We start from the raw sequence: 14,876 nt of genomic DNA, 5'->3' as shown, positions 1-14,876 counted from the left end.
AAAATACACACCCTGGGCCAAAATAACAGGATTATGAGGCTTTGGAATGCAGTCACTGAGCCAAGGCAGGGCAGCAGTCTGGCCAGCCACCTTGGAATGGCAACAGCAGTAGCTAGGCAGGACACAGGGAGCAGGTTAAACCTTGCTGCTGGATCAGCCAGGACCAGCTTTAGGAATCTCACCCTAGTCAATGCTCAGCTGAGCCCTGTAAGTGGGACAAGCTTAGTGTCCAGACAGCTCCCACACTGCTGCCAGGCACCCTATGGGTCCAGGGCTTTGGAAGAGAAGGAGGAGGAAGAGACTGCAGGATGGGATCTGACCATCACCAAGCTCTCCAGGCAGCAAGGACACACCCTGGGTGGTTCCCAGGAAGGCCACCACAGCTGGGGGGTCACCAGCCCTTACTAGGGGGAAGGAGACAAGAGAGCTGACACCAGAGAACCAGTGTGCACAGGGAAGGTTTATTCTCATCACTAAGTGGGAAGTGGTTTGTAGGAACAAAGTAATTGTCAGACTGGGAGGAAAAGCAGGTTTTTTCCTCCCATAAACATGATAGCTGTAAAGAAAATTAAACCACAACAGCTGCTCACAGTGAAGTCCACAGGATTCCTCCAGCTCCACCCGCGTGCAAAACCAGCTCTTCCCATTAAATACAAGAATAAATTCCTTTTCTCTGGGATTAGAGCCAGACCAAACCCTACTAGCAGCCACTCAAAGGAAAGGAAAAACAAAACAACAAAACACCCAAACAAAATATATCTTCTTAATAAAGAGCATAAACCACTTCAGTTCTTGCAAGCACTCTGCTCACATCATTCCTGCCCTGCTTCCCCACCCCATACTGTGGGGCTCCAGGGAAAAAGGACCTCAAGACAGCAGCAATAAATGTGTGAAAAGGTGATCAGACAGACTAGGAGGGGACACAGTACCTGCAGACAGACACTGGCAGCCACCCACCCACCGGGGAGGGGAAACAGCCCTGCTGCAGCCTCCAGCTGAAACCAGGAGCTTCCCCAGAGCTAGCAGCACTTTCTCCACTTTCTCAGGACATCTTTCAGCAAAACACTGCATGGGACAAGGGCCCCTCTTCAGGGCAGCATCAACACTGTCAGAACAAATTAGGTAGGGCTGAGCTCACCCCTTCTGGCAGCTGGAAGGGTTTCCAAGGAATAAACCCCCAGCCCCATTTGCTATGGCTGTACCATCCATACCACACCAGCCATCCAGCACCCAGACAACCACCCAGATCATCCACAGGGCTTCTTTTGGATTGGCAAAATCCTCCAGGTGGGTGAGGCTCCCTCCCACCCCAAGTGCTGGCACAGTGAAGCCACGTGGGGTGCTGGTGACAGGACCAACCCAGGACGTGGCACCTGAGGGGTCTGCAGGACACAGCAGCAGGAAGGGGCTGCTCCCCTCCAGCTCCAGCTGGTCTCAGAGCGTGAGAGGAACCTGACAGCTGGGACAGGCAGAGGACACTGGGAGCCAGAGACCAAACATGCTTCACTGGGCTCCCAGCAGACTGAACTCATGTGTGGTGTGGGCTGCCCTCACCCCAGGTTCAGCAGAGCCTCTGAGCCAAAGGCTCCTTCTGCCAGCACCCACCTCTGCTCAGGCACGTTTTATTCACACAAGAACCTTTTTTTTTTGTCATAAAGTGCAAGAACTTTGCCTTTTACTGACTAGTCAACTAGAAGCATCACAGCCCTCAGAGCGAGGAGCAGCAGGCAGGGGAGCAACACCCCACGTTCAGGAGATCCCATACACCAGTCACTTCAGCAGGACCTCTGGCTCAGATATGGCCCTGTAGAGCACAAAACCCATCTCATCAATTTCCTCTTCCAACAGCCCGGAGAACAGGTTGATTTTGGGGTTGAAATAAGAAGGCAGGACTCCTTTCTCTAGTGAGGCCACCAGCTCCTCCAGCACCTGCTGGAACCTGTCAGCAAGGCTTTCCTCTGCCCAGTCCGAGGCAGTGTCACTGAGGTGCAGGATGACGTGGGTCACGGGGCTGCCACCCAGTTTGTGCAGGCTGGGCTGGCTCCTGCAGACGCCCTTCAGGATGCGCAGGCAGAGCTGCCGAGCCCCGGAGTCACCAGCATCCAGCTCCTTCACCCTCGAGACTTCTGCCTTGTAAAAGCTCTCCAGCCAGAGGTTTTCCACCAGTCCTTCAGGAGGAACAGACAGAAGAACCTTGTCCTCCATTTCCACCACTGGGAAAAGGGTGATGCTCAGCTCAACCTGATCGTGTTTGACTTCCAGCTTGAGCTCCCGGGAGGCCACCACGGGGTGGATGGCACAGCCCAGCAGGCCACCGATGGCAGGCCAGTTGATGGAGGCCACCAGCAGCTTGTGGAGGGTCTCGTTGATCACGCTGGAGGAGAGGTACCGGCCCACAATGAACCTGTCCCAGGGGCTGCACCCACGAGGGAAATACCCCAGATCGATCCTCTTGATCATCCAGTACTGGGGGTTCCTCACCACGGTGTCCTCTCCAGAGATGAGGCTCCAGATCCCGGTGTCAAGGACCACTGGGAGCATGAGGTGGATGTGGTCAGCTGCCAGGACCTCCAGGCCATCGAGCAGGGCCCCGCTGAGGAAGAGGCGGCCGAAGGGCAGCTCTGGGAACTTGCTCCGCAGGAAGTTCTGCAGTTGGGTGCAGATGCTCCTGGCCAGCTGTGGGACAAGGGACGCTTGGATCTCGGGCACAGCCAGCTGGCTGCTGTGGGAGAGGAGCTTCTCCTGCAGCGTGAGGCAGCGCAGGGGGCTGGGCTTCACCTGAGGATCCCCCAGAGGGGCAGAGCAGTCCCTGGTGTCTGTGAGAAGGGAAAGGAGAAGTCACAGCTCTGAGCACATCACCTGAAACCCTCAGCAGCAGAGGGGAAGGCATGAGTGGGGTGCCCAGCTCTCAGCCCACTCCTCTGGAGGTGACACTAACCTCACCAAAGGCCCTCATTAAGCCCACTGATGTTAAAAGCATTTCTCAGCCATGCAAAGCCCAAACCAACCCCAAAACCTGACTGTTCCCAGCCTCACTCCTCAGGCAGAGATGGGAACCAGGCAAAGGATTTGCTGCCAGGGTTGGAGAATCACAGAACAGGCTGAGTTGGAAAGGACCCACGAAAATCATCCAACTCCTGGCCCTGCGGACACCCCAACAATCCCACCCGTCCCTGAGTGTTGTCCAAATGCTCCTGGAGCTCAAACAGCCTTGGGGCCATGACCATTCTCTGGGGAGCATAGTCAGTGCCCCACCACCCTCTGGGGGAAGAACCTTTTTCCTAAAATCCAGCCTAAACCTCTCCTAAAACAGCTCCTGCTGTTCCCCCATGTCCTGTCACTGGTCATGAGAGAGATCAGTGCTTGCCCCTCCACCTCCTCACATGAGGATCCCACAAACAATCCTGCTCTGGGTCCAGTATCTCAGGACATGCCCTGGACCAAGCTGGGCCAGTTTCCCAGTTGGAAAAACGCCATCTCCATGGGCAGCCAGACAAGGCAGCCTTTGTCTGCAGCAGCTCCCAAGCACACCTTCCTACAGGCAGAGCTGACCCAGAAAAAGAGCACAGCCACCACTGCTCCAGAGGAAACAAACCCAAACAGCCCCCACCCTGCAGCACTGGCTGGGGTACCCCAGCTGTCATCAGAGCTCCTGTTTCCACAGGCATTGCCTAAAATGGGGCCATGGCTCGGGAGCCTCCCAGGAGGGCAGGCTCAGTCGGGTCGGCTTTCCGGACGCTGAGCTAAAAATATCACGGAGCTCGCAGCACGGCCACCCGGAGCACACCAAGGTGATCTTCCTGGCTGGGCACTGGGAGCCTCACCTGGCACCAGAGGCTGAGCTGGAAAGAGCAGAGGCTCGCTGAGGTCTTCCCTTCTCTGCTTCTTGGGGGGTTTTGGTGTTGTCTTGATCAGTGCCAAGTCCTGCCAGCTCTCCTCCAGGGACTTCTGCTCAGCTTTGGGATCGCCCTCATCCCGAGGGCTGGTGGCTCGGTCGATCAGCTGGAGGGAAGGAAAACCCACGAGGACAAGTTGTTATCTTTGTTTTCCATGAATTATGGGTGACAACAGCCCCTCTGGAGCACACACATGGGGGGACAGCCCCAGTCAAGGCTTCTACTCAGAAAAACACCCAGTTTGGGGGGCCACAAATGCACACATCATCTTCCTGCAGGTTTCACATGGCAAACAGATACCCAAATACAAATTAAGGCCCAGACTTTTGGGATGGGATACTGGACCCCAAATGCTCCAGGCAAAAGGAGCATGGATACATGGTCCCATAGGGTGGGAGCAGGCAGCTCCACACCCACGGCACTGCCACCAGCACCAGTGGCATTTGTGCCATATGCAAGGAACCAGCTCAGGAGCAGACATTGAAGTTTGGGGCACATCTTGCCACACCACATTGCGGCCAACCCAGCTCTCCTGGGCATCTTCCCGTGCTCTGATCCCTGCCCCAGCCTTACCCTCTTGACGGCCAGCGTGGCGATGGCCAGCACAGCCGCGCCGCTGACGCCCAGCACCAGCCTGGCGTTGGCCAAGAGCACATCGAACACGCTGCCCAGCCCGTCGATGACACTGCCCAGCCCGCCGTTCTCCTGCCGCCGGCCCCGCTGCTGCCAAAACGCCGCCATGGTCGCCCTGCGGAGAACAGGAGTGTCACCCTGGGCTGGAAAATCTGTCCCATCGGGACAGGCACAGCCGCAGGGCGGGAGGGTTCGGGGAACCAAGGGTTCCGCTGGCCCGCTTTCCTCCGGGACAAAGGCTCCCGCCGCCGCCGGGACACCTGGGTGCGGCGAGGGAGCAAGGGTCACCGGGGAAGGGACACCCCAGGGAAGGAAGGGACACCCCAGCGAGCGGGCACCGCCGGGAAAAGACGCCCCAGGGAAGGAAGGGACATCCCGAAGAAGGGCCACCCGCTCCCCACCCGGCCCTACCGGAAAGCCTCGCGGGGCACCGGCGGCGCTGGGGCGGTACCGCGGGAAGGGAGCCCCCCCCGTCCCCACTGACCGAGGGGAGGCGGCACCAGAACCGGGACTGGTACCAGAAACGGGACCAGAACAGGGACCGGGACCAGCCCGGCCCGGCCCGGCCCCGGCGCTGCCCCCGCGCGCCCCCGCCCCGCGCTCACCGCGCGCCCCCGGCGGGGCCTCAGCCAATGGGGGCGCGGCGCGGCGAGGCCCCGCCCACCCCCGCGCGGAAGTAGCTCCCGGCCCCGCCCCATCCCGGTGCGTCACGGCCGGGGCGGGCCCGGGGGCGGGGCCTGCGGGGGGCGGAGCCTGTCGGGGCGCGGTGCCGCCGCCGGGTCCCCCCGCCCTTCCGCCATGGCGGCCACCGGCGTCCTGCCCTTCGTCCGCGGCGTCGATCTCAGCGGCAACGACTTCAAGGTGCGGGGGAGCGGGAGCGGGGGGCAGCCCGGCACACAGGGCTCCTGCGGGCCTGCGCTCCGCGGGGTTGTCAGGCCTGGCTCGGCTCCTGGGGCGGGGGAATCCCGGCCCTGGCCCCGCTCGGGGTGGGTGACCTGGGGCAGTCCCGGTTCCACCCCGTGGGCACTGCGGGGGTGGGCGATGCTTGACCACCATCGAGCCGCTATGGTGGAGCAACCCCACCCCCAGGGAGACAGGTGATCCCCGAGCCTCCAGCTCCCAGTCCCACAGGACAGGGCGATCCCGGCTCCCAGTCCCACAGGACTGGGCATTCCCGGTTCCTAGTTCCAGAGGACTGGGCGATCCCAGCTCCCAGTCCCACAGGACTGGGCATTCCCGGTTCCTAGTTCCATAGGACTGGGCGATCCCGGCTCCCAGTCCCACAGGACTGGGCATTCCCGGTTCCTAGTTCCAGAGGACTGGGCGATCCCAGCTCCCAGTCCCACAGGAGTGTCCATGGGTGTCCATGGTCCCCATCTCCCAGTCCCCTAGGAATGCTCGATCCCTGTCTGCCAGCTCCCAGTACCCTAAGACTGGGTGATCCCAGCCCTCTAGTTGCCAGTTTTATGTGACTGGGATAATTTTATTGGGTAATCCCAATCCCCACAGCTCCCAGTCCCTGAGGACTGGGCCACCATGACCCCACAGTTCCCAGTCCCATAGGACCGCTCGGTGCCAAACCTCCCATGACCACAGAGCATCAATCAGACTGAGGTCCCCAGACCCTAATCCCATGGGACAGGTGTTTTCCTCACCCTCCTCCTCCTCTGCAGGGTGGATACTTCCCGGAGCACGTGAAGGCGATGACGAGCCTGCGCTGGCTGAAGCTGAACCGCACGGGGCTCTGTTACCTGCCCGAGGAGCTCGCTGCCCTCCAGAAGCTGGTGAGCCCCGTGTTTGGGATGGAATGGGGCTCCCCTGTCTCGCTGGGGATCCCTGTGTGATCCCTGATCCCTGCCAGCCTCGAGGCTCAGCAGCAGATGCTTTGGTGTCTAATAATAGCACGGGGCCACAATGTGTGGTTGAAATGAGATGCAGGAGCTGTCAGGAGTGGGGTTGGGATGGACTTGCAGTCAATTTTACCTTGTTTCCCTTGAAAAGCAGATTAAAAACCATGCTTAGATCCTCTGTCCTGTAGCAAAAGGGAAGGGTGATGGTCACAATGGAAAGGATCAAGGATTTTGGGGCTTTTTTTTCCTTCTCCTTTGCCAAAGTATACAAAAAGCAGGAGCTGGCAGCTGCCTGGCTTTGTTTTTTGGGTAGCTCTACTAGGCCATGGGTGGAGTCGTGGCTCAGCTTGGCTTTGGTGGTGTCCACAGCACATCAGGGACCTCATCCTGTCAGTGTCAGACAAACTGAGGGCTTTAAATGCTGCCAGAAATCCCCATCCCCGTGCCAGGTGCAGGGAATCCCTCCCTGCTGCTCGGAGCTGTGCTCCCACCAGCCCTGCCAGGAGCTCAGGGGCCACAGCAACACTGAAAAAATGAAATCCTGGCATCCCTCCCACAGCCTGCCAATTCCTTGTGTTCCTGAGCAGGCAACAGCCGGGGCTGGGGATGCTCAGAGGAAAACATTTCCCCAGGGAAATTCCTCCTACCCCAGCAGTGCCCACGTCTGCCAGATCACCCAGAGAGGTGTTTCCAAGGACTGGGATCTGTTTGCACGGGGACTGTGTGGGCCAGCTCAGTGGCATCCCAGAGCACCCCAAACCCTACAGCAGGGCTGAGGTGTCCAGCCAGGGCTACCCCAGGGAATGAGGGGTGTGGAGGCAGCACAGGCACGCGGCGCCAAACAACCAGTTTGGGACTGGGAGTGTCCCAGCAACTCTGTGTGTGACAGGGCTTCACAAGTCCCCAACTCTCTCCTGGGATGGAGGAGCCTCCACATCAGTGTGGGGGCCCAGCTCTTGCCCTTCACAGCTCCAGCTCCTCTCTCTGCTCACTGGGGCTTGTCTGGGGCTTCCCTGCAGGAACACCTCTCCGTGAGTCACAACAGCCTCACCACGCTCCATGGAGAGCTCTCCGGCCTGCCCTGCCTCCGGGTGAGTGCCCCCCTCCTGCTCAGGGGTCCCCAGGCACCTCTGGGATCTCAGGGCACACAAGGATCATACCTGGGCACCCTGGGGGCTCAGCAGGCAGCTGCATTCCTGCCTCTCTCCCCTTTGCAGGCAATTGTGGCTCGTGCAAACAGCCTGAAGAACTCAGGAGTCCCTGATGACATCTTCCAGCTGGATGACCTCTCAGTGCTGGTGGGTGCAGAGTCTCCTCAGCTGATGCAGGAGCCAGCTCAGACTCCTGGATTCTATTCCTGCACCTTGGTGGCTCCTTGGGAGCACCAGTCCCGAGCCCATGGCTGAGCTCCAGGGAAGCTGGCTGTCAGCAGGATGACCCTCTGGCAATGCCTCCTTTAAAGGCTGATGCCATGGATGGGTTCCCTGGGTTGTCTGTGTGCTGGTCCAGCTCCTGCTGTGCCCCTGGAGATATCCCCCAGTGCTCAGCTTTGGGCATGGGGCAGAGGGTGACAGCTGCTTTGTGCTCCCATTTTCCCAGGACCTGAGCTACAACCAGCTCACAGAGTGTCCCAGGGAGCTGGAGAATGCCAAGAACATGCTGGTCCTTAACCTTGGCCACAACAGGTGGGTCCAGACTAGGGTGACACTCTCCCTTTCCTGGCCCTGGCCACCTCTCTTGGTGGCTTTGCTCTGGGTCCCAGTCCCTGCCCCTCTTCAAGGGAGAACCAGGGCTGGTGCAGATCCTAGGCAGTCCTGAATTTCCCCATATCCCTACAGCATCGACACCATCCCCAACCAGCTCTTCATCAACCTGACGGACCTGCTCTACCTGGACCTGAGTGACAACAAGCTGGAGAGTCTCCCACCCCAGATGAGGCGCCTGGTGCACCTGCAGACCCTCATCCTCAACAACAACCCCCTGCTGCACGCACAGCTCCGGTACAGCCCCGCTCCCCGGGCTGCCTGCCAGTCTGGCAGGGATGGCACTGAGCTTCCTGCTCCATGCTGATGCTGTCTCTGCCCTGTGGCTCTCCCTGGTCCCCAGGCAGCTCCCGGCAATGACAGCCCTGCAGACCCTGCACCTCCGCAACACCCAGCGCACGCAGAGCAACCTGCCCACCAGCCTCGAGAGCCTGGTCAACCTGGCAGGTGGGACCAGGGCATCCAGCCCCACAGAGCCCTCCAGGGGCTCTCCCAGCCCCATGTTGGTCTGGCTGGTGGTGTCACCCCGTTGTCTCTTTCCTCAGACGTGGATCTGTCCTGCAACGACCTCAGCCGTGTCCCTGAGTGTCTCTACACCCTGGGCAGCCTGCGGCGCCTCAACCTCAGCAGCAACCAGATCACAGAGCTGTCCCTCTGCATCGACCAGTGGACCCAGCTGGAGACTCTCAACCTGTCACGCAACCAGCTCACCTCCCTACCTGTATGTCCCTGTCCTTGTGTGCCATCCCTGCTCATGTTTCCATGGCTCTCCCTCACCCCACCATCTCTTCTTTCCCCAGTCGGCCATCTGTAAGCTGACCAAGCTGAAGAAGATATACCTGAACTCCAACAAGCTGGATTTTGATGGGATCCCCTCAGGCATTGGCAAGCTTACCAACCTTGAGGAGTTCATGGCAGCCAACAACAACCTGGAGCTCATCCCTGAGAGCCTGTGCAGGTAAGGAACACACAACTGGATCTGCTGTGTCCCCGAGAGGGAACGCAGAGGTTGTATGGTCACAAGTCACCCTGGGCTGGCATGTCACAGCATCACTGTCCCACAGGTGCTCCAAGCTGAGGAAGTTGGTGCTGAACAAGAACCGCCTGGTGACGCTGCCAGAGGCCATTCACTTTCTGACAGATGTGGAGGTAATCACCCAGAACTTCTCTTCCTTGGGCTGGCTCCACCACAGCCCCAGCACCTCCCTGGGATCCCAGGGCTGGAGGGTGGGCTGCATGAGGCGAGGGGAGCTCAGGTCCAACACCTGTAATCTGCCACATGGCTCAGCCCAGGCAGACCATGGATTCAGGGCTCCTTCCATATCTCCTCACCTCACTGAGGTCTGGAGTGCTCCGGAGGTCTCCATCCCATGCCACATTCCCAAATGTCCCTGTGAGCGTGTACTTCACTGTGCCCTGCTTGGCAGATCCTGGACGTGCGTGAGAACCCCAGCCTGGTGATGCCCCCGAAGCCGGCGGATCGATCCTCGGAGTGGTACAACATCGACTTCTCCCTGCAGAACCAGCTCCGCCTGGCCGGAGCCTCCCCGGCCACCGTGGCCGCCGCCGCCGCGGGTACGTGCGTAGGGATGAGGGCACGCCTTCCCTGCCTCGGCACAGCCCTGGGAAATGAGCCCTACTCCACAGGGTGCCTCTCACCCCATCCCTGTGTCCCCAGGGAGCAGCACCAGGGACCCGCTGGCCCGCAAGATGCGGCTGCGGCGGCGCAAGGACTCTGCCCAGGATGACCAGGCCAAGCAGGTGCTGAAGGGGATGTCAGACGTGGCCCAGGAGAAGAATAAGAAGATAGAGGTAGGGTCTGAGGTGGGAGAGTGGGCCCTGGCCTTCCTTGGGTGCCAGCAGGGTTCTGGTGTCCCGAATTTGAGCTGTTCCTGTCCCACAGGAGAGTGGGGAGGCGAAAGCGCCAGACCTGAAGACACGGCGCTGGGACCAGGGCCTGGAGAAGCCACAGCTGGACTACTCAGAGTTCTTCAGCGAGGATGTGGGGCAGCTGCCTGGCGTCTGTGTCTGGCAGATCGAGAACTTCGTGCCCACGCTGGTGGATGAGGCTTTCCATGGCAAGTTCTATGAAGCCGACTGCTACATCGTGCTCAAGGTACCTGGGGAGGACCAAGAGTCCCCTACATCCCCTGCCTGGAGCTGCAGCCATCCCATCTCACACCCTTGTCCTTCCAGACCTTCCTGGATGAGAATGGTTCCCTGAACTGGGAGATCTACTACTGGATCGGGCAGGAGGCCACGCTGGACAAGAAGGCCTGTTCTGCCATCCACGCCGTCAACCTCCGCAACTACCTGGGGGCTGAGTGCCGCAGCATCCGGGAGGAGATGGGCGATGAAAGTGAAGAGTTCCTTCAGGTCAGGCCAACCCCCAGCTCCCCTGTAGCCCCCAGCCCCTCCTGTCCCACCCTTACTCCCTCCCTGCCCCCAGGTCTTTGACAATGACATCTCCTACATCGAGGGTGGCACGGCCAGCGGTTTCTTCACCGTTGAGGACACGCAGTATGTCACCAGGTACAGCTGGGGACAGGGGCTGGGGGGTGTGTGGGGCAGGCAGTGCCCCATGTCCCACCTTGGCTGTCCCTTCCCCAGGCTCTACCGTGTCTATGGGAAGAAGAATGTCAAGCTGGAGCCGGTGGCACTGAAAGGGACATCGCTGGACCCCCGGTGAGTGACCAGGGGACAGAGGGTCCTTGCTGAAGGTTCAGCAGGGTCCACCTGAGACATTATAGCTGCAGTTCTGTGGTGCAGAACCATGCCAGCACTATGCCAGCACGTTTCTACCAGAGTATGCATTCAAACCCCACTTGGTACCCTGCAGGGATTCCCAGGATGGGGAGGATGCTCAGCACACCCCATTCTCTCCTGACTCCTCTCACCTCTCTCCACCAGGTTTGTTTTCCTCCTGGACCATGGCCTCGACCTCCTGGTGTGGCGTGGGAGCCAGGCCACGCTGAGCAGCACCACCAAGGCCAGGTAGGGCTGGTGGGGGTGCCGGGGGTGTGGGGAGCCCAGCTGCCATCTCACCTGCTCCCACTGCAGGCTCTTCGCCGAGAAGATCAACAAGAACGAGCGGAAGGGCAAGGCAGAGATCACACTGCTCACCCAGGGCCAGGAGACCCCCGAATTCTGGGATGTGCTGGGGGGGCAGCCCGAAGAGATCCGACCCTGTGTCCCTGATGACTTCCAGCCCCACAAGCCCAAGCTGTACAAGGTGGGGAGCTGCATCCATAGAGCCACCAGCCCTGCTGGGGTCCCCACTCACCTCTGTCCCCATTCCCTCTGCAGGTCGGCCTCGGTCTGGGCTACCTGGAGCTTCCCCAGATCAACTACAAGCTCTCTGTGGAGCACAAGAAGAGGCTGAAGGCTGATCTGATGCCAGAGATGCGCCTGGTAGGCTGGGGCGGGGAGGTTCTCCCAGTCTGACCAGTGAGACTGGTTTCATGCCCCTCTGCCTCCAGCCATGCTCTGGGAGAGGGAGGTTCAGCCAGCAGCGCCTGGCTGGGGGATGCTCTGCTCTGTCAGGAGCAGGCAGGAAGGGTGTTTTCCAGCTGGGAACACCTCCAGGTGCCTGACTCCCTCTTCCTGGGGTGCCCTCAGCTGCAGAGCCTGCTGGACACCAAGAGTGTGTACATCCTGGACTGCTGGTCTGACGTCTTCATCTGGATCGGGAGGAAGTCGTCGCGGCTGGTGCGGGCGGCGGCGCTGAAGCTGAGCCAGGAGCTGTGCACCATGCTGCACCGGCCCAAGCACGCCATGGTCACCAGGAACCTGGAGGGCACCGAGTGCCAGGTAGGGCCTGCACCCCTCAGGTGGGTGCTGGGTGCCTGGGAGGGGGCTGTGGCTGGGGGTCTGTTACCTACTCCCCAGTTTACACCTTGAACATCAGAAGTTGTTCAAGGAATGACTGGAGGTGGCACCCAGTGCTCTGGTCTGGTTGATGAGGTGGGGATCAGTCACAGCTTGGACTTGATGATCTCTTAACAATTCTGTGATGCAGGTGTTCAAGTCCAAGTTCAAGAACTGGGATGATGTCCTGCGGGTGGATTACACCCGGAATGCCGAGACAGTGCTGCAGGACGGCGGCCTGGCGGGCAAGGTCCGCAAGGATGCTGAGAAGAAGGACCAGATGAAGGCCGACCTTACTGCGCTCTTCCTGCCCCGCCAGCCCCCCATGCCCCTCAGCGAGGTAGGGCTGGGGATGCCCGTGAATCCCCCATGGCGTGGGGCTGGGTGCTGCTGGAGGAGCTGGGGTCTGACACAGCATTTGGGGCCACAGGCAGAGCAGCTGATGGAGGAGTGGAATGAGGACCTGGATGGCATGGAGGGCTTCGTGCTGGAGGGCAAGAAATTCACTCGCCTGCCTGAGGAGGAGTTTGGCCACTTCCACACCCATGACTGCTATGTCTTCCTGTGCAGGTGACACCTGGCTTGTCCTCTCTCAGGGACTGCTGGACCACCTTGTCCCCATCCCTCACATTACTGTTCCTATCCTCAGGTACTGGGTGCCAGTGGAGTACGAGGAGGATGAGGAGAAAAAGAAGAAGGGTGAAGGCAAAGGGGAAGAGGATGGTGAGGAGGAAGAGGAGGAGAAGCAGCCTGAGGAAGATTCCCAGTGCATCGTCTACTTCTGGCAGGGCCGGGAGGCCTCCAACATGGGCTGGCTCACCTTCACCTTCAGCCTCCAGAAGAAGTTTGAGAGTCACTTCCGCGGCAAGCTGGAGGTGACACACTGGGGGTTACACAGGGGTGTCAGCTTTGCTTCTCTACCTGCCCCTCAGGCTGAGGCAGGGGACAGTAGCAGAGAGGGGAGCTGGCAGGGAGGTGCAGCTGTGTTTGGAGCTGTGTTTGGGCAGTCCCTCTGCCCCTTGTGACACGCCCCCCTGTGCAGGTGGTGCGCATGACCCAGCAGCAGGAGAACCCCAAGTTCCTGTCGCACTTCAAGAGGAGGTTTGTGATCCACCGGGGCAAGCGGAAGGAGCGGGTCAGCACCCCCCAGCCCAGCCTGTACCACATCCGCACCAACGGCGGCGCCCTCTGCACCAGGTCAGTGCCCCAGGGCTGCTCCCTGCCAGCAGCACCCAGGGCTGCCACATCCAGCTGGGATTCCTGCTGCTGGGCACAGCTGATGGGTCTCACACTGATTTGTGCCTCGGGGGCTCCGTCTCCAGGTGCATCCAGATCAACACGGACGCTGCTCTGCTCAACTCTGAGTTCTGCTTCATCCTCAAGGTAGTGCTGGTGGCTGAGTATCCTCAGGGCTGCCTGGGTGCCCTCCTGCCCCCCTGGGCAGCCCTGACTCCTCTGTCCCCCAGGTTCCCTTTGAGAGCACGGACAACCAGGGCATTGTCTACACCTGGGTGGGCCGGGCAGCTGACCCTGATGAGGCCAAGCTGGCTGAGGACATAATGAACCACATGTTTGATGATTCCTACAGCAAACAGGTGAGCAGGGCTTCTGTGCCACCTTACCTGGGTGACAGTGACCACCTGGGCCACACTCAGCCTTGTTCCTGGCCTTTCAGGTCATCAATGAGGGAGAAGAACCCGAAAACTTCTTCTGGGTGGGCATTGGGGGCCAGAAGCCCTATGATGAAGATGCTGACTATATGAAGCACTCACGGCTCTTCAGGTGGGCACTGGCTCCAGTCTGTGCTGCTTCCCTTCCTCCTACAAAGCCCATCCCCCTTGGGAACCAAACAGCCAAAACAGCTGCTCCATCACATTCCTTGCCTCTACACGAGCCAAGTTATAATAAACTCATACCTGATGCTGTCCCTGTCCATCTCCCTGCAGATGCTCCAATGAGAAAGGTTATTTCTCCGTGTCAGAAAAGTGCTCGGATTTCTGCCAGGATGACCTGGCTGATGATGACATCATGCTGCTGGACAATGGGCGGGAGGTGAGCTGGGGCCATGAGGCTGTGCTGGGCCCAGATCTTCCAGTGGCTCTGTGGGCTGAGCCCAGTTCTGATCCTTTCTGCAGGTCTACATGTGGGTGGGCACCCAGACCAGCCAGGTGGAGATCAAGCTGAGCCTCAAGGCGTGCCAGGTAAGACCTCCCTCCATGCTGGGACTGTGTGAGGGAAGATCTGGGAAGATTTGGGCACTTCCTTCTCCCCTGGAGGCCCTGATTTGGGTGGTGCAGAGCTCTGGGCTGGGGAATACCAACCCTGGAGGTGGGTGAGCCCCAGGGCAATGCTCTGCCCCAGGTGTACATCCAGCACATGCGCTCCAAGGACCCCACACACCCCCGCAAGCTGCGGCTGGTGCGGAAAGGCAACGAGCCCTGGCCCTTCACCCGCTGCTTCCACGCCTGGAGTGTGTTCCGCAAGCCGCCCACCTAAGGGCTGGGGGCACGCGCTGCTCCGGCCACTGCCCCCGGCACGGCTGCGCCAGCGCCAGCTCAGCCCGCACCGCCTCCCCCGAGCCAGGGATCTGGGGCTGTCCCTCCGTCCCCCCTTCTGTGCTGTGGGCCCCTGGCACACCCTGCGTGGGGATGCTGCTGCCCCAAACCAGTGCCCAGCTCGCCCTGTCACTGGGGGACAGGAGTGACTCCCAGTTTGGGTGGGAGGATGCTTTGCTAAGGAGAACTGGGGGGAGTGAGGGGCTCTCAGCCCTGGGCCTTACAGGTGGTCCCTGCTGTCCTGGGGATGGACCCTCAGCAGGGATCAGCCCATCTGGATCATATCAATAAAGGCTGTTTTTCTCACCTCGA

General features: G+C 60.1%; 2 protein-coding genes across 3 annotated transcripts; one reads left to right on the top strand and one right to left on the bottom strand.

Moving 5' to 3' along the window:
- Nucleotides 1–440: 440 nt before the first annotated feature.
- MIEF2 (mitochondrial elongation factor 2) lies at nt 441–5,126 on the bottom strand. 2 transcript variants are annotated; one of them, XM_056503387.1, is made up of 4 exons: nt 4,941–5,126; nt 4,470–4,644; nt 3,825–4,002; nt 441–2,816 (listed from the first exon to the last, which is right to left on the bottom strand). In XM_056503387.1, the coding sequence occupies exons 2-4, from the start codon at nt 4,635–4,637 to the stop codon at nt 1,771–1,773; spliced, it is 1,392 nt and encodes a 463-aa protein (XP_056359362.1). In that variant the 5' UTR covers nt 4,638–4,644; nt 4,941–5,126; the 3' UTR covers nt 441–1,770. The 2 variants fall into 2 exon arrangements, with proteins under 2 accessions (XP_056359362.1, XP_056359363.1); XM_056503388.1 differs by having other exon boundaries at nt 5,014–5,122.
- A 129-nt stretch (nt 5,127–5,255) lies between these two features.
- On the top strand, nt 5,256–14,876 carry FLII (FLII actin remodeling protein). Its single transcript, XM_056503378.1, has 30 exons — nt 5,256–5,390; nt 6,203–6,313; nt 7,399–7,470; nt 7,597–7,677; nt 7,979–8,064; nt 8,218–8,379; nt 8,486–8,589; nt 8,688–8,863; nt 8,943–9,100; nt 9,207–9,291; nt 9,570–9,717; nt 9,821–9,954; nt 10,046–10,258; nt 10,339–10,518; nt 10,592–10,674; nt 10,753–10,827; nt 11,053–11,136; nt 11,203–11,374; nt 11,449–11,553; nt 11,761–11,952; nt 12,161–12,349; nt 12,440–12,579; nt 12,659–12,884; nt 13,052–13,206; nt 13,332–13,392; nt 13,476–13,604; nt 13,685–13,791; nt 13,956–14,061; nt 14,145–14,210; nt 14,371–14,876. Exons 1-30 carry the CDS (start codon nt 5,328–5,330, stop codon nt 14,503–14,505), a joined length of 3,798 nt encoding a protein of 1,265 aa, XP_056359353.1. The 5' UTR covers nt 5,256–5,327; the 3' UTR covers nt 14,506–14,876.

Source organism: Oenanthe melanoleuca, chromosome 14 (genome assembly GCF_029582105.1).
Source record: "Oenanthe melanoleuca isolate GR-GAL-2019-014 chromosome 14, OMel1.0, whole genome shotgun sequence".
In the NCBI taxonomy this organism is placed as follows: Eukaryota; Metazoa; Chordata; class Aves; order Passeriformes; family Muscicapidae; genus Oenanthe; species Oenanthe melanoleuca.
Note: the sequence above shows the minus strand (reverse complement) of the source record. Positions and strands in the feature narration are given on the sequence as shown.